Source organism: Ciona robusta, chromosome 1 (genome assembly GCF_009617815.1).
Source record: "Ciona robusta chromosome 1, ASM961781v2".
Lineage (NCBI taxonomy): Eukaryota > Metazoa > Chordata > Ascidiacea > Phlebobranchia > Cionidae > Ciona > Ciona robusta.
This window is the reverse complement of record NC_143235.1, coordinates 14,838,173-14,856,580: the sequence shown is the minus strand read 5'-3', so window position 1 is coordinate 14,856,580 and position 18,408 is coordinate 14,838,173. Positions and strand designations below refer to the sequence as shown.

At 41.8% G+C, this 18,408-nt stretch overlaps 1 protein-coding gene across 1 annotated transcript; it reads right to left on the bottom strand.

Moving 5' to 3' along the window:
• Window positions 1-163: 163 nt before the first annotated feature.
• Window positions 164-9,369, bottom strand: LOC149743631 (uncharacterized). Its single transcript, XM_089873769.1, has 6 exons — window positions 6,280-9,369; window positions 4,614-4,810; window positions 2,661-4,101; window positions 2,139-2,261; window positions 1,704-1,764; window positions 164-693 (listed from the first exon to the last, which is right to left on the bottom strand). The coding sequence occupies exons 1-6, from the start codon at window positions 9,092-9,094 to the stop codon at window positions 402-404; spliced, it is 4,929 nt and encodes a 1,642-aa protein (XP_089729895.1). The 5' UTR covers window positions 9,095-9,369; the 3' UTR covers window positions 164-401.
• Window positions 9,370-18,408: the final 9,039 nt, after the last annotated feature.

Below are 18,408 nucleotides of genomic sequence, written 5' to 3'. Positions count from 1 at the left end.
TCGGGTTTAGGAAAAAACAAACCACAGGGTATTTTGAAGTCTTCCAAACATTGGCGTTATCTTATATTATAGAGTATTAATGTTCTTGATAAAACACTGGCACGGGGTGTAGGTAACGGAACACCTGTGTTATAACGACTGTTGTTGCCCCACCATGCAATGATAAAGCAATTTCCATTTATTCAAAACAAACTGTTTGTAGACACACACCACTATTCAGTTTTGGGCTTTGCGAAAATCCGCCAAAATATCTGTGTCAGCAAAATGGCCTTTCGTTCTTACGTCAACGTGACCAATTATCGGTCATCGTGGTCGGGACTTATACCGTTTAACTTCGTTAAGGGTAAAGCAGATACAGGCGACCGTATACACGGAACGGTAAAGAGGCGCTGACATTTTATTTACGTGGGCGGTTCCCCCTCCATTAGGAATATGTTTTCATGTAATACGAAGTACAACACCGTTACCACGGCAACGATTCGAACAAAGGCGTCAGTGAGTGACGTCACAGTATTGGCCGCCATCGTCGACACGCGAGAATGAGAATGCGGGCACTCGTGTCCTGGATACGACCCTTGTGACGAAAGAGAGGCAGACGGTCTGACGTTTTGCCACAACCTTGAAAGCGTCTCGCTGCCGATACGATGAACAGATTGTAATGAGGATTTACTGGACAACAGTTTCCAAGTTTGCCTGGGAAATTGTCAAATTATCTTGAATTAAATCCCTTTATGTGGCGTTAGACAAAACTCATAGTAGGGAGGGGTAATACAGGACATATTTTCATTCATTTTCTCGTCCCATTTGGCGGTAAACAAAGAACATTCAAATAATTATAAAACCGTATCCTCACGACTCCCATAGACCGTTGTTAATTGTTTAAAACACGATATGTTGGATATTATGTGGTAAAGGTGTGCCTTTTTCCCTCACCCTACTGTATATAGAGTCGCGAGGATACGGTTTTATAATTATTTGAATGTTCTTTGTTCACTACCAAAAAAATAAGAAAATAGAATAAAAAGGTGTTCTACCTTTCCCCACTCTACTGTAATAGAAATTGCGTAACGCCGTCTTGGAAGTTGCGTAATACACCAATGGTGGTGACTCAGCCACGTAAATGCGACCGTAACCACGTCCATCACTGTCGGATTATTATATTTCACTCAACCTTGGCAACCAACCATATACAACTATATAACACTCTACTTGACGTGTGAACTAATTAATATGGATTCCACGGCAACTGTATTGGTTATGAAATAAACATAGTGAGTCACTGTAATAAATTCCGAGAATCTGACCCTAATCTGGTGCTCATAGAGTTGAACGATTCTTATGTAAAGAAATACAGTAAGGATCTGGTGCTAAATGCTAAGAACATAATACAATCTTTTCATTTGAATGCAAGAAGATGCAATTTAAGCGAAATATAGTAGGGTGGGGGAAAACGGGATACGTTTGGCACATAATATCCAAATATCCTGATCGTGTTTTAAACAAATAACAACGGTCTATGGGAGTCGTGAGGATACTGTTTATAATTCTTTTAATGTATACTATACATATCGTTTATTATACAATTTGTTTGGCTTCATTTTGTCTGTTACGTATTTCGTAGTACCAGATCCAAACATAGTGAGTAACGTGAAATGTGATATGATGTATATTGCTGTACTTAACCTAAATCGCCCATGACTTACCGAAGTCTCGATGGTGACTTGTCAGCCCTCTGTTCGTGTGGATTCGTTCGCCATTCTGTTTCTGTAAAAAAGGTGTCTGATAGTAAGGAATGAATCTAGTTTTATTTGTTTTTCTTTCTTTTTCATCGCGTGTTTTGGAAAATGGCAATCGTTATACCACGGGTGTTTTGTTTCATACAGTTCGTGCCCGCTTACAAGTTACCACGTGTGTAACTTATTTATCCCGCATTACAGGGCAACGACATTCGTTACAACACGGGTGTTCTGTTTCATACACCTCATGCCTGCTTACAAGTTACCACGTATGTAACTTGTTTATCCTCGCATGGCGGGGCAACGACAGTCATTATAACATTGATGTTCTGTTTCATACTCCTCATGTCCGGTGTTAACAAAGACACCCTATCCCCTTCAGCCTTGCTTATCTACACCCACCGTTGCAACAGCCTTCACAACATTCGTTGCAACTGGAACGACCAACTTTTACTGTAGTTGATCTCGATGCGAGGGTTGTAGGACAACTGGTGGAACAACCTGCCCTCCGTATCGATCCGTTGGCTGGTGGTAATAAAACACACAAATTTAGAAAACTAAACAAACCTGACTCTTGTTATTAATGTAGCCCTAAAGTACTTGTATTGTTGTATTGATATCGTTGGCGCATATTCTTGTAACATTTTATACTTTTAATTGTTTTTTAACAATTAACAACAGCGGATCGCGAAGTTGTGGTCGTGTAGTTCTGAGTTTGAACCGCTACACAAACACTGAAGGCTCGCTGTATGGCAGAATAAACGTTTGTTTTTAACAAACATTACAAATTCTGAAAGATATAAGCTCAGTGCTTAAAAACAATTTTGTGAAATATGTGACTTCAAAACTATAACAGCTTTGATACTTGTATCATGATAACCACAATAAATTCAGATGAAATCATAGGTTCCTAATTGCGCTCACCTTCTTTAAAAGTTAAAGTTTTTTGTACAGGGTTGTGCCGCGTATGTAGAATTCCTTGCTGTTCTGGAATCCCGCGGAGAAAATTTATGGAATCAATCCATGAGGTGTCTTGTGTTAGTTCACGCTCGTGGTTGGCCTGGCAGCCCTGTGTTAATTTGTGAGGACAGAACTCAGTGCGTCTTCCCATTCTATGAGCGGGCTCTTCGCTAGTTACTCTGCTTCTCGCGGATAAATGTCGCTCGTCTTCTGCATGCCTTTGCATTGCATTACACCCGACTGCAGACTGCTCGGAAATCGCTCTTTTCCGTCGCCCTGGCTGGGCACGATTTTGGCATGGACTGTCAAGCCGTCTCCAGCCACGAAGTCTGTGTACGGCATTACGGGAAGTGAGAGATGACCCACCTATGCTTACGGAGTGACAATTTTTATGAAGAGTGGGCCGATGTGTATCTTGAGTGTGACGGAAATTAGATTTCGTTGGTAAAGAGTCGCTGGAATCTTCCTCAGACCCATCAAAAGGAATGGACCTAATCGGCGTCTTTTTGGGAATCGGCCTAAAACCACTTTTTATGTTTCGCCGTCGACAACGCGGCGTTGCTTGGGGAGAAATGGGCAAACCTTCGATAAAGTCGTAAGCGCTCTGTGCGTCGTTGTGTGCCTTTGCTCTTCTTGTAGAAGTGTGTGCCTGGTCAAGCGTGCAACAGTTTTGTCTTCTCACAGTAACGTCATCAACCATGGGTACTGGCATCCGCCTGTTATCAGCCTTATATCTTCGCTCTGCCACCTTTGGTACAAAAGGCACTTTTTGGATGTTTTCAGGCATTTCGTATTCGTGGTAAACGTGTTGGGGCTCGTCGAGTTTTAACTCGAATGGCATGATGCTTAGTCGTTTTTCTTCTGTTACGACATTTTTACGCCTGTCTTCTGGCATGACACTTTTACGCCTGTCTTCTGGCACAACACTTTTACGCCTGTCTTCTGGCACAACACTTTTACGCCTGTCTTCTGGCACAACACTTTTACGCCTGTCTTCTGGCACGACACTTTTACGCCTTTCTTCTTTAAAATGCTCTTCATATCTACTCGAAGTCTTCTGTGTGTTTGGCTCAAAGGAGGTATGTGGCTGTTCCCTGACCCGAGACTCCCGCCGATCCGTCTTTGCAACATCCTCCCTTTTTTTCCTAACAGGCTCTTCCGTAACCGACTCCTCAGAAGACTTAGGAGGGGGGTCCATTCCTCTATGAACGAGGATAATTGTTTTTCCCGAAGAAGGATGCGGCGCTAGTGTATTTTCCCCCGAAAGTTTAACAGTTCGTGGATTTTGATCAAGTGACATACTGTCGCTGTCGTTCGAAATTTCCGAAGCTTTTTGAGATATTTCTGTCGACGTTGTTGCCTCTCCAGTGACAGTGTTCCCCCCACCAACGCCGGATAAATTTTCCTGAATACAGAAGCCAAACATTGGGTCAAATCATTAAAAACGGAAGCTATAGTTACTTCAGTCGTTACATATTATGATATACTGGTAGCTAAATTTAAATTGACGTATATAAACAAAAAGTCCGGGTGTTTGGGGTAATAGACTTAATCTGTTCCCGAAAAAAGTACCCTTTTCCTATATGATCTTTAATGATTGGACATCAGTGAAAAATCCACCCTAGCGTTACAGATTAGGCTAGTGGTTAGCAGATGACGTATATGCTAGCAGAGTTTAGAGACGTGGCGCATGTCTTTTTAGAGACCTATAGAGACGCGTACTTTAAAAACAGCGCATTTAAATAGACATAATATATAAACTGATCGAATGAATACAACTTGTTTTATCCACGCGTGGCTGGAAAACGACAGTCGTTATAACACGAGTGTTCTGTTTCAAGTTACTAGCGAACTTTAGAGCAGGCAATGCATTTAATCGATAATTTATAACTTTATATGATAGCTTATTCAGCTTACCGATTTCAAGTCCTCAAAGTATTCTCGCAGTAAAGGCACTGTCAACTGAACTGACTCGTTTGGCTGATTCGTTCTCAAGTGTGCCGATATGTACGATGGCGATCTTGGTACGACAGTTATACCACCGTGAATTAGATTGCGACAGGAAAACTGCTTTGTTGGTTCAATAGGACTCGCAATACATTTGGCTGTTGCACCTTTTAATTTAAATGTAAAATGTAATGAACATATTTGCATATAAAACGCTATTGTGCCGTAATAATGAACTAAATAGGCAGTTGCGTATATAGTGTATGCTTATAGTAAAAAGATTTCCACGTTCGTAAAAGAACGCAAGAAAAACACCCAAAATCCTGTCGCCGTGAAGAAGTGATACTGTTCGCGAGTTACGCCCAAAGCAATAGTTCAGTATTTTGTTTAATGTTTTCAATCCATCGCTTGTTTGTTTCTAACTCTAACCTATATTTGTTGTGTTATTCTATCCTATAATTTGTAGGTTTACATTCAACTAATTGCTGTATGCCTAACTCCACATGTGCGATACTATGTGTTTTGAATATTCGGTGCTTTTTATGAGTTATTGTTTTGGCGATGGAAATGTATATTTGTGTATATATCGTTGTATGACAGACGTTGCAATGTTTAGTATGCTTATCTAGGCAGTCGTGTGTGTTTCTGCATGCAGTGTGTGCACTGCCAGGGAATTTTTATTATTATCAAATTCCCGCTTTTTGTGCTGCAAGTTTGAATTGACGTCGGTGCTTTTTTCTCACGGCGCTGATTGTCAGTTGTTGTTGAGTCAGTTCATTTCATGTTGCTAGATGCAATATACTGTTGTTGCGCAGTTCTGTATGTGTAATGTGCATTGCCAGTATAGCATAGTGCCGTAGTCCGTAGTTGCTACCTATAACCTAGCCGTATATATCAATAACATGACCTGCTTTGTACGTTACATGAAGAATCCTTCGGTACGATACAGATTAAACTGGTGGAAAGTGTTACAGGTTGGTAGTTTGGTGTTATCAGTTACGGTTTAGCGGTTGCAAATAACATAATGTAACGATTTTATTACCCCTTAGTGAAGTGAGTACATGAGTGTGCGCAACAGTTAAACGCAAACGTATATCGCTACCCTCGGTGTCGCAAAAAAAAACAGAACGGTTTGCACGAAACGCCATATATATGTGTTGAGCTATATTTATTAAAGCGTCGTAGTCATAAGATTCGTTTTTTGAATCACATGTAGCATAATCAATTACCGCCAGTAGTGAAGAATCCTCCGGTACGTCACAAATTAGGCTAGTGGGAATAAATAGTAGGCCGTATCTCTCGTAAAGGCTGTGACCACATTTACTGACACCGTCGTCATTAGATTTGTTTTTTTTGCCGTCTATTTCCAATTTAGCCTATGTTATCACTATCGTTTGCTAGTTTGTGTAACAGTTTTATATAAGCTACACGTATCAAAGAGTCGTTATAAGATTAGTTTTTGAACCACGTATATAAATCAGTACGTTGCACATTAAGCTGGTGGAAAGTGTTAGACTAGTTGTTAGAGGATGCTAGTTTGGGCTTATCCAATAGAGGGCACTAAGGGTTAGGGGTTGATTGTTACGTTTAGCGGGTAGCAGATAGTGGGGGAGATTCTGTACTAGCCTCGTATTACCTGATGATGCGGTCGGTGAAAATAGTGGAAATCTCCGATAAAGGTCCTCCTCATCATCAAGTAAGCTTTCTTCCGGTGAAGGAATTTTGTTGTCAGCGTCTTGATTTACTTCGCTATCTTTGTATTCCTTATACAAAGGTGTAGAATTCACCATATTATTAACTATCGAAAAATCTTCATCACGTATAGGATCATTGCCATTGTTAGAACTGTTTTCTCTAGCAAATGCAGTTGAAGATTGCGGTTTCATACCAGCCTTACTATCATGCAAGTCCTTCGTATCCTGGTTAACTTGTGTGCAAGATAACACGCTTTCACTATCCGAGCACGAACAAGTTCTTTCGAATCTGACCCTATACCGGTGGCGTGGTTTCTTGGAGCGTTTCCGTATGCAAGATGTAGGCTTTCTACCTCTTCTAAAATCACTTGTTTCTCGTTTTGCTTTGCGCCCGGGGCGTGCACTCGGTTCGCAAACTCCAGTGGAAGGCTGTAATGTTTTGCGCAAGAACGGGACCTTATTACGCAGTTTGTACCAGCGTTTCTTTTTATGGAGTTTAGTTTCTTGCTCTAATTCTCCTTCGCCGCTTTCAATGCAAAGATCCGAGTAATTAAACTCAGAATCACTGGAGGTAGATGTCGAAACACCAAACCGATTGATTAGATCTGAGTCCGTACGTGATCTGTTTCTGACAATTGAGCTTCGTTTTGAGCTAGCATACTTAAAAAATTGAGACGACCCTTTTCTATAAGTTGAATCAGAGCTTTCGCTGGTAATATCCAGGTTTACACGCGATCTGTAAGCGAAGGACGAATCACCAGGAAAGGAATATTGTTTCACGCCCGACCTTTGTAGTCGTTTCACACCTCGCATGCTTGGACGAACACTGGTAAACAAACCAAGTTGTTTTGACAGCGAACGATCATTTTCGCTGAAAGATCTTCTTGCGCCGCTTCGTGTTATTGGCTGTCTGGTTCCCAGGCGTGAATTAAATGTCTTCAAACCAGAAGCAGCTTCGTTTTCTGCTTGTTTAGCGTCACCAACACCTAACGGCAACGGACCGTTCTTCACTTGACTGATATAATCTTTAATTAGGTCTTGAAGAACGTCTAACTTTTTCTCCAAAACTTCTGCTGATGGTTGGACGTCCGTACCGTTCTTGTCGTCTTTATGGGTAGCTACTGCGCATGCGCGGTCTCTTGGTGTTGGTATCATGCTAACATCCCTGCCTGTATCTTCAACAGCTTGCACAACATTGTCCACTTCAACGTTTAAATCCTTAAACAGGTCCTTTAGTGCGTATGTCTCTGCGATATAAGAGGATGGGTTATTTACATGCTCAAGTTCAGGGGGGTCGGACAAAGACGGTTCAGGAGTTGGGGTTGGTGTTTTCTCAACTACTGAGTCGGGGGAATCTGGTTTCTGTTCAAAATGCTTGCGAGCAATTTCCCAAGCTTCTGCATCATTGCATTGCACATCACGAGGTGTTCCCTTTAACACCAGTTCAAATGGTTTCTTCATGGAAGCGCATTCTGCGAGGCATTCCTCTGGCAGCTCCCATACCACACGCAGTGGTCGTGGAGATCTTCCATCTTCGGTACCGTTGTCGCCGTAGCTAACACCAGCGTTACAAGCCGTTGCCACAAACGTAACCTTTTCATTGCCTTCCCGTATTTGGCCATTTATTTCACTCCGCAATGATGATTTACTTAAATAAGTCTGCAAGAAATCAGATACGCCCTCCCCCGTCAATTGTTCATCTTCGCGATTTGCCTCACACGTATTCTCACTGTAATCCTCGCCTTCATACACGAATAAATGGCTAGACGTTTCTTTGTCTATGTTCGAGTCAGTCAGTCGAGACTTAGCTGCACCCCGCTCCATCAGTTTCCGTTGTATCCGCTTTCCGATCGTAATGCTTGGAGTGAATATTGAATCGACCGTTTGCGCCTCTGGAATATCCCTTGTATCAGGACGATACCCGATGGTGACTCGAGGCGATTCGTACGAAGTGGAAGTTCGACACTTATTCCTTTCTTCGGAAATTTGCTCCAAGCTATTCGAGCTTTGCATCTTATCCCATTCCTTACCAACCACGCAGTACGTTCGCATTGACATGGCTGACTCGCTTTCCCCCAACGATATAGGGTTCGTGTCAACCCTTTGGATTTCAGGAAATTCGATTGAATAAACGGATTCCGAATCTGTTTCGCTGTTGTTTCTAACGGGCAAACCAGATGGATGAAGAGATTTTTCTTTCCTTGCTTCTATTCCTGATGGGACAGATTCATAGGAATGATTGGATGGTAAAACTTCATAATTCTCAGACAGGCTGTTTTCTTCAATACCAACAAGTGATTGGTTTTTGTCACCTGATAGAGATAACCTTTCATAATCTTCATTACAACCTTCCAATTCGTATTCAGCAGTCAGTATGTTGTTTGGTGTAGCTTCACTTATGTTGTCCTGGGATGACAACGAAGCTTGGTTAACGAGTTTTTCTAAAATCTCGGCACCTCTTTCATACACGTTGGAATCATCACCAGAAAAACTGGCTTCACTATACTGTACACTGTAATTATCTGTGTCGTATGCCATTAGGACTTCATCAAGGGCACTGACATGTGAAGGCAAATCGCTTTGAGATGTTTCAGCAACATTATTCGCAGGGGGATCCATTCCGAAAATGACATAATCTCTTTCTGTCAGTTCATCGTCGCTTCGAGCAGCAGATGGGAAAGGTGCAGTGATCTGTCGGTGTGAACGATCTTCGCTTCTAACCAAATGCTTAGCCATGGTACCGAACTTTTGCACCATAGCAGTGGGAAGACGGCCGAACACTTTCTTTGGTGAATTCACAGAACTATCAGAGTCTAAAACACCAGCTGATGGCCCGGGGTAAAACTTGTCATTGTGGTTTTTAAAGAAGCTAGGAGGTTTCTTGTCAATGCTCAGAGACGAGTCAGACGATGATGATTCCCACTTAGTATTAGGAACGTTCAGACCGCTACAGCACGCCTCGTCACCGTTGTGGTCAAGTCTGTAAAGAATATGTATGGTAGGGTGAGGGAAAATGAGACTCCTTCAGCACATAATATATCCAAAAATCCTGATCGTGTTTTAAACAATCAACAACGGTTTATGGAAGTCGTGAGAATACGGATTTATATTTCTTTAAATGTTTATTGAACTACAAATTAGGACAAGTAAATTAAATGAAAAGGTGTCCCATCCCCCCACCCTACTATATTACATAAAACAAAAATTGTTATTTATCTTTTAACACGACAACGGAAATCAGATTAAGTAAAAGCAAAGAGAAAGAAATTAGCAGCAAAACGACATCGAATGAAACATAATATTGAACCATGTCACGCAAACTTAGACATAATAAGTACATTTACCTAGATTGCATTTCTTCTTTTGTCTTATCTTCATAAAGTGGCAACGACTTTAATTTGGTGGAGGTTTGGTTTTCCTCATCAAATGTCACAGTGGGTTTTGAGGAACTGTTGTTTATGTTTTTCTTTCCCGAAACAATCAACCTAAACAACTTTTTTAACGACTTTTTAATGCGTTGTTTCATTGGCCTCGGATTGACGTCAGCAAGTAGCATTTCAAGATCTTCGTCGTTTTTTAAAATACTTTTAAATAAACCAAGATTTGCTGAGCTAGGAACGCGAGTGGAAACAGCAGGTGTTCCATCTTGCTCTTCTTCGCCACTATTATCCCCACCGTCACTTGTAGCAGAACCAGCATCGGTCTTTGAATTAGCCGAAGAGTTTACTGTAGAAGCATTCGATTCTTGAGACGCGCTGGCTAGTGTGGAACCGGATGATGCGCTACCTGTTTTAACCGAGTTTTCCGTAGCAGTGGATGTTGCAGAGTCTTGTTGATGGAGTGTTGATTTAGAAGTTGTTGAACCTTGTTGACTGAGAGATAGTTTAGACGTTGCAGAACCTTGTTCATGTAGTGTTGATACAGACCCTGCTGAATCTCGTTGACGAAGAGTTGATTTAGACGTTGTTGAATTTTGTTGACGAAGTGATAATTTAGAAGATCTTGAATCTTGTTGACGAAGAGTTGATACAGACGCTGCTGAGTTTTGTTGACTGATAGTTGATTTAGACGAAGTTTCCGTCATTGAACCTGACCTGTTCAAACTCCCTGAAGAATCTTTATTACTCATCCCACTTTCCGAGTTCCTGCTTGTTTGACTGCCATGGGAGGTATTGTTGGAGTTTTTGGAAGACGCACTCTTTACAGACATGTTAGACTCCTTGCTAGTTTGTGCTTGTATGTCCTCAGAAGAAAGTTTGGGGCTTCCTCCTCCGCTGCTCCCCGAGTGGTGACTGCTATTATCAGAGTCTTCCTTTATTATCGGACTCAAAGGAATTGTAAAGTTTTTTGATCTCAGTTCTTCTGAGATAGAAATCGCGCACACCATTTTGTAAATCGTTATTTTTGCGCCATCCTCTTCAGTGATATATGGTTCATCATTATAAGACTCAGCAATCATCATGTCGCCAATAGAACTACTTGGCATCGACCTGTTGGAAAATGTTTGTGCAAGACCGTACGCCAACTGAGCTCCAGGTTTGGAGGTGAATGCGTTCAACTGTAGCTCATCTGACAGAACAACAGCAGCAATAATATCACTCAGCAAGCATTGAACATCTGAGTCAACATTAACCGTCTCACCTATCAAAATATTTAAAGGTTTTTTGTCTATACCTTCAAGCGTCATGTTTGTGTACTCGCTTCTTTTTAAACCAACGCTAGATTGAATGCTCTCAATTTCATTTAATCTACCGAACGAGGAATCTGACGCAGTTCCATAAACGCTTGGAGGATTTAGATACCTTTCAATGCCCCTTTCGGTGACCCGGTGCACAATTTTTAGGGCTTTAATCTTCGAAGGTAGGTGTGTGGGAACAAGCATTTGAGCTTCGTCTGCTCCGTCCCGCTTTACAAAGTAGTGACCTGGCTTGTTTGCTTGTTCTTCCTCATCGTCCGGCACTGTTGTTGCAAATGTTATAAACTTGCTGTTATCATGAGCGTCAGGTAGAGGGATACGAGATGCGACACTTCCAGTTTCAGAAAGACTGTCTTTCGGTGGTGTGTTTTTTGTAATATAGTCTTGTACGATCATGACTCTACGACCAGCCGAGATGCAATTTATTGCGTATTCGTCGGCAATGGCCGCATCAACCCTCTCTCTTATTTCCCCTCTAAGAATATGGTCAAAATGACGTTCAGCCTGCAAATCAAACCACGAAGAATTGATGGACTCTTCGGTGAGGTAACGGGCAACCCCATGTTGCAATGCGTTGAACCAAAACTTGTCGTTAAATTCGTCCAAATCTTGTTCAGTGTAAAGCGGGAAATAATGTTTAAAAGTTTCCTTGCCCTCGACCATTGCCATATTAACCAGACGCTCAGCAAACGGTTCTAGTCCCCTCTTTTCAAACAAGTTCGGAAAATAAGGATAGAATCTCTGTTCATGCTGTGGGCACCTTGTACAGAAGTCATCCGGCACGCCTGCATCGGGTTTATACAAATTGCTATTTTTCTTATTTCTTTTCATCAAATCGTTTACATCTTTCAGTGTTATAGTGTCTTCTGGTGTTATTTCTCTACATGGATAACCAGCAGGACATTCTGGATCTTTTAAATTTAAAGTCGAGCTTGAGCACTTTTCGTTTGCACAACGAGGATCGTCGCACATGCGTCGGTTGTGCCTCTGAAGATTAGTTTTGCTGCTTTTCATGGTCAATTTGTTATGATCGGAATCCATGCACTTAATAACTTGTAAAGATGGGTCCACTTTTCCTTTACCGAACCGTAACCTCCCGTCCTGTTGACTTCTGTAGTTGCCTACTTTATCTCGGTCGTTTACCTGCATTGACCGAAGAAGTAACCCATCTCCACGAAGATACAACAACGTCGCATTGGTGTTCCGATCAACCTCTAACTCTGTACCTCGAGCACGTATTTCATCATCGTCTTTATCAAGTCGTGGTCGCATATTTTCCTCACAGCTCTCCTGCCTCGTAACCCCAGTGCTGGTTTCGTCCCACCACGTAGTGACCTGGGATACATTGGTAGACGAGTAGTCCATAGCACCTGACTTCAAAAGCCCCTTTGGAAATCTGCTTCTTTTAGGTTTCTTATCCCCATACAGATCAAGCTCGTCCGATGTGGATATTGTGTATAAGGACTGACTGGACCCGAGACTTGGCTTGCTTGAGGTCATTACGTTTTGGCCGTACACTTTTGAAAGCTTAAAGCTTGTCGAATGATCGCGCTCAAGCCCAACAGGCCGAGGTCGCTTTGCATCTTTCAGAGATTGCCATGAGCCAAAGAACTTTGTAATGCGGGGAACAGATGACGATGCTGCTGTGAAGAATTGAGAATTGCTGCTCTCTTTGTCGTCTTTAGATTTGGTTACTTTCTGCTCTACTTTAGTGGGTAGAACTAAAATAGATCCAGGGAAACCCGCAAGTTCCTTAGGAGCCGTAAGACTAAACCTTGGTTTGATATTCAAGTGAGATGAAACTTTGGTCATTGATTTGTTCGGACCGGGTTTTGCAGCTGATGTTTTCGAAATGGCCTGATGATTTCGAACATTGTTTACAAGATGTGTGCTACTGTCCACTGTAGTGGAAGTTTGTGAATCTGTGTCATTTGTTTTGTCGTATATATGTTCGCTATTTTCGCTGCTGTCTTTGCTTTCAGTTTTACTATTTGCAGTCGAACCACTTAAATCGGTTCCCGACCACATCGAAACGTTGCTGTTTTCAGCCATGATACCATTATCAGAACTTTCGGTACTGGTGTTCTCAGTCTCAGTTGTATTTTCCTCTGTTTCTGTTTTGCTAACAGAGGATGCTTCTGCCATAGACATTCCGTTATTTAAAAGACTGTCGTCTCCAGCTACAGTGTCGTAGCCGTCAATGCTGGTAGATGGTACACCCGACTGGGGTCCAGTTCGGATTAATGGAGTCGTCTTGGACGGATCTGACGAAGAGGTTTCTATTGCTAAACGAGGTCGACCAATTGTAACTTTTGTTCTTCCGGTACTTTGCCAAACGGGCAAAACTTTTGACCGATTTCGAGTCGGTCCACATTTTTCTGAAGGCTTTATATTTATGCTTGACATGTACAGTTGGTCGTCTTCTAAATTTCTTGGAAAAGAATAATGAAACCTATTGCTCATAAGCGACAACGATTTCTGTACAGCGTACATTTCATTCATTGAATCCTTGTCGATGTATTTCGGTAAAGAGTTAGAACTGTTGGATTGCCCCCAGTAAGTCCCACGCAGCGGATCATCGTCGTTTTCATTATAGAACATCTCCCTGCTTTCATAAACAGAGGGGAGATCAATGCAAGACTGGTTTCCTTCAGCCAGACGCTGCTTTTTCAACGGGAGGAACGAAAACAACCGATTAGCAATTCTTTTGAAATTACTTTTAGATTTTCGTCGCTTTCTTGCTGAATCAAAATAGTTGTTAGTGAAAGTTACCCTTTTTCGTGGTGATAAGTCACCGGCAGCAGAGGAGCTTAACACAGATAGCCAGTCGTTAGGACTTGTAGATGTCTGTGATTCTTCTCGCCTAGTTTCTCTTCTTCCAATGCCAACCATTGATTGGTTTTTATTGTTTTCAGTGTCTACGTATCCACGGGTGAAACTATTTTCAACTTTTCTTTTCCATTTAGCAATCCCTGCACTAGGTTGGGGAGTAGCGGAGTCCGAATACTGCGATGTCGTCAAGTTGTCTCCTGTACCGTATATATCATCTTCTGTTTGGTCTTTTTCTGATAAATCATTTGACGTTTGCCCTGTTGCGACAGATCCGCTTAACCCTGTAGCTGAGCTTTTAGAAACAGATGTTTTTCCACTAGACCCTGATGCCAGTTTGCTGTGGCGAGAGGTTGTCTCAGTTTTCTCAGATGATTTGTCATCAGAAGCAGCAGATTTGCTGGTCGTTTTATTAGAACCTGAGAGCTCAACCGATGATGAGGAGCGACGACTATCAGCAGATTTGCTAGTCGATTTGTTAGTACTCGAACTTGCATTTTCTGAATTTGTAGTTTTCGAACTCGCACTGGTTGAACTTGTTGAATTCGAAACAGCACTAGTTGATTTGGTGCTCGTTCTGTTGCTGATTGGTTTTGTTAAACTGGCACCTACAGTGGTGGACTTTTGACTACTCGAGCCCGAATCTGTTTGGTGAGACTGACTTAACTGATCGCTGGAAACAACTGACCTGCTGTTCGAAGCCGACGACTGTTCGTTAGAGGGGGCAACAGAAAGACTGCTTTTCTTTGTCGAAATAACCTCACTTGAACTCTCACTGTGAGATGTTGAATCGGTAGAGGTAGACGTATCTTTGGAATTGGACGAAGAAGAAGACTCAGTTGTCTCTGATGTCTTTGAAGAATCGTTTGTTAGAGAAGAGGACTCGCCATCCAGGGTCGGTGTTTCGGTAGTACCACTATAATCCTCCGTCGATTCTTCTTCCGTACTTTCCCTTGATTCACTGTATTGCCCACCAAATAACTCCTGCCCCGCATCGTACGCTTGAATAATAGATTCCGTCGCTACATCGTCGTAGATGTTCTCAGCATCTTGTAGATTATTCTTACCCCTTAACCCACGAGCCCCAACCTCAACCCATCCCTTTACGACTCCGACCAGCTTTTTATAAAACTTACTGTTGGTGTTGTAAGAGTAGTAAGATTTGTCCGCAGGCGGTCGATTGTGAACTCCACCATTTCCATCGAAAAAGCCACCCGAGTACCTACATACTGACTCATTGGAAGAAACACTCGCACAATCACGTAGATTCCTTAACCCATTTTTAATGGTTCGATTTTCTCTTTCTATTTCGGCTTCGCAAGTTATCTGATCAATGGTCAAATCATACGTCGGTTTCGCAGGGATGTTAACCGTCTTCGTCCATTCTTCTTTGTCTTTTTCTGTTTCTTTATTTATCTCCGTCAACAACTCGTTATATTTCTTCCACACTTTGCCTCTGGATGGCGGTTTACTTTCTAAAGTGGGAATTACGTTCAGGGTATTATTCAATGTTTCATACGGACATGTCTCGGGTTTCGGACACAACGTTTTGGTGCTCCTACGCTTGCCACGCCCAATTACCAACGGAAGAGACATATCCAACTTAGAAAGCGAAATCTCTTCATCTGTTTCGTCCTCTGATTCAAATCCACTCTCAAACGCGCCTTCTTCTTTTTGTGCAACATTCTCTTCTATTTCATCTTCAATATTCACTTCATAGTTTGTACTAATCCCACTATCGGAAAGCCACTTCCGGCTTCTTGGTCGGAAACGGTTCCGTACTTTTCGCATCAGATTACGGAACGGTACAATGAATCTCAACTTCGGTGGTTCCCCATACTCACCGTCAACTGCGTCAGCCTCAAGATCTTCATTCACAATTTCAAAACCTTTCTCTCGTGCCAAAGTTCGGTCAATACCCGGTATCATGTCAGATGGCAACGTCATCACTGAGTCACCTGACCCGACATGCTCCACTGGTTTTGCGTGCAACGTCCCAAGCACAACTGCTTTTCTGAAAAAAGAATTTTAACAATCTGTCAATAAGTACATTTCATACAAGAGAAGGTATGAATTTCACGGGTTTATCGCATTTTTTATCGCTCACAAAGTTCCTACATACATGAAACAAAAACAAGGCAGAAAGACAGATATGTCTTGGAGTGGGGGAAGACGGGACACCTTTAACATAATATCCAAATATCCTGATTGTGTTTTAAACAATTAACGGCGGCCCATGGGAGTCGTGAGGATATGGTTTGATAATTCTTCGAATTTTCTTTGTTAACTACCAAATGGGACGATAAAATTGATTGAAAAAGTGTCCCATCTTCCACCACCCTACTATATAAACGCGCAGTCCTGCGAAACGTCGGTCAGCAAAATTCTTGCCGTAAACCTATAATACCAGTATAACATGCCTGGCAAAAACAGTATAAACGCTTTATGTTTTATAAATATGTGATCAATAAAATCATACACATCCACGTTACATATCTACTACCTGACTGTACCGTCGGGGTTTTTAAACTTTCCCACCAGTACGATATGGTTGTTTACATTCACCGGTCTGCCAACGGTTGTGACGTAGGGCGGGGCTTCCCCATCCCAGTCGTCATCACTTGGCAGTCTGAGCAATTGCTTCATACTTTCGCTCACATGAAACTTTTCGTCTTTTGCGGGCTGGAAAAATTAATTTGGGTTACTTGGCGCTGTAAATTTTGGGTAGTTACATAAGGGTTTGTGTCTTTGAGATAATTACTCAAAATAACCATCAACAAAAGTTATATACGTGGTAGCTCGTAAGCGGGAACGAGGTGTATGAAACAAAACACTCGTGTTATGCAACTGTCGTTGCCCCGCTATATGCGAGTATAAATATGTTGCTTTCAGTTATTTATTGCAGATGTTTTTACCTTTGCAGATTCGGGACGACCTGTATCCGCGTGTTCACTAAACTGATGGAACGGCCAGGCTTGAGTCGAATCCATGGCGTGCTTGCCAGCCAATATACTTGCTCTACGTTTGTCTGACTTCCGAGTTATTACATTATCAGAAGGCCGTTTTTTCGACAGGTTGTTTTGGTTGGAAGTTGCTTTGCTCGATGTCGCTTTTCGCTTTCGTCTTGCGGGTACCGAATCACTGCCGCCGCGTATGGAGTCTGCAAATTTGTAAAAGAAATTTTTACTTACGAAAAAGCTGACTTTAAAAACATTTTTAAGTTAGGTTAGCGAAGCTATAGCAGTAACATCGCAATATACTAGGAGATAAAACATGGATTTTCTTGGCAGTTTTAATACAAACTTAACAGCCCGGACGAATGACACAACTGCCGCAATTTAAACGTATCAGTTTAAAAACTAAAACCTTCTTTTTAGTCTGTTTTCTCATCCCATTCGGTACTAAAAGAAATTATAAAATCCAAAGAAAATTTTAGAAATTATCAAACCGTAACCTCAGGACTCCTATAAACCGTTGGTAATTGTTTAAATCACGATTAGAATATTGGAATATTATGTGCTAAAGATGTCCCTTCTTTCCCCACCCTAATATATAAGACAATTTATTCTACCGCCCTTACCTGTTATATCTCCCGATGATACGTCACTTTCTGACCTCTCGAAGTTCCCCAAGCCTTGAAAGCTGGCTCGCTTATGTTTGAGTAGGGGTAGCGTTATACGGTTAGCGTTTATCAGTTTTCTCTGGCGCCTCATTGCGGTAACAGCGGACTCGGATCTCTTTCTTGCAGCGTCGCCAATTTGTCCTGGTTTCTCGCGTAGTTCTGCAAGCATTGGATTCGAAACCATACCCTCCGGTAAGTTTGCCCTTCAAATGTAGGAAAACTTTAAAGTTGGTAAGCGTTGAATAAATGTAACATATTCATCATGGACATAGCAGGGCAACGACAGTTATAACACTGGTTCTCTGTTTCATACAAGCACCTCATACCCGCTTTCGACGAGTTACTATACGTATATAACTTTGTGGGTGGTTATTGGTTATTATAAATGGGCCGGTCCCAGTATAGGGCTCAATAAATGTTAAAAGACAAAGCGAAGAAGCAGTTTATGCATCTCACTGCTTTAATCACAGTATGGAATAAAAGCCTAAAACCAGGTATTTGTGAAAATATTTTTGGAGTTTAAAGGCAAATCACGATAAAAGTTTAAAACCACACGACATATTAAGTACGGTAGGGTAAGATGAGACACCTTTTCATTCTGTTTTTTGTCCCATTTTGTAGTAAGCCAGGAAAATTCAAAGAATTATAAGACCGCATCCTTACAACTCCCATAGACCGTTGTTAATTGTTTAAAACACGATCAGGATATTTGCATATTAGGTGCTAAAGGTGTCCCATCTTCCCCCACTCTAGTCTATATATAGATCCAGTATACCGTACTAAAACTGACCGCTGTGTTCTAAACACTGCGTGTATTAATCTTACTTGAATCGCTTGCGTGTGTATTCTTTCAGGTACTCCTTGATGCCGCCCACGGATGTTGCTTTCGTTAAGGGAGGCGGCATTGAAGAAGGCGCCATGTTT

Coding starts and splice junctions, on each gene's coding strand:
- LOC149743631 (XM_089873769.1), bottom strand. CDS start 9,094: ATGGTGCAAAAGTTCGGTACCATGGCTAAGCATTTGGTTAGAAGCGAA. Junction 4,811..6,279: donor TTCACCGACCGCATCATCAG/GTAATACGAGGC, acceptor TTAAATTAAAAG/GTGCAACAGCCAAATGTATT. Junction 694..1,703: donor AAGTCACCATCGAGACTTCG/GTAAGTCATGGG, acceptor ACAATTTCCCAG/GCAAACTTGGAAACTGTTGT.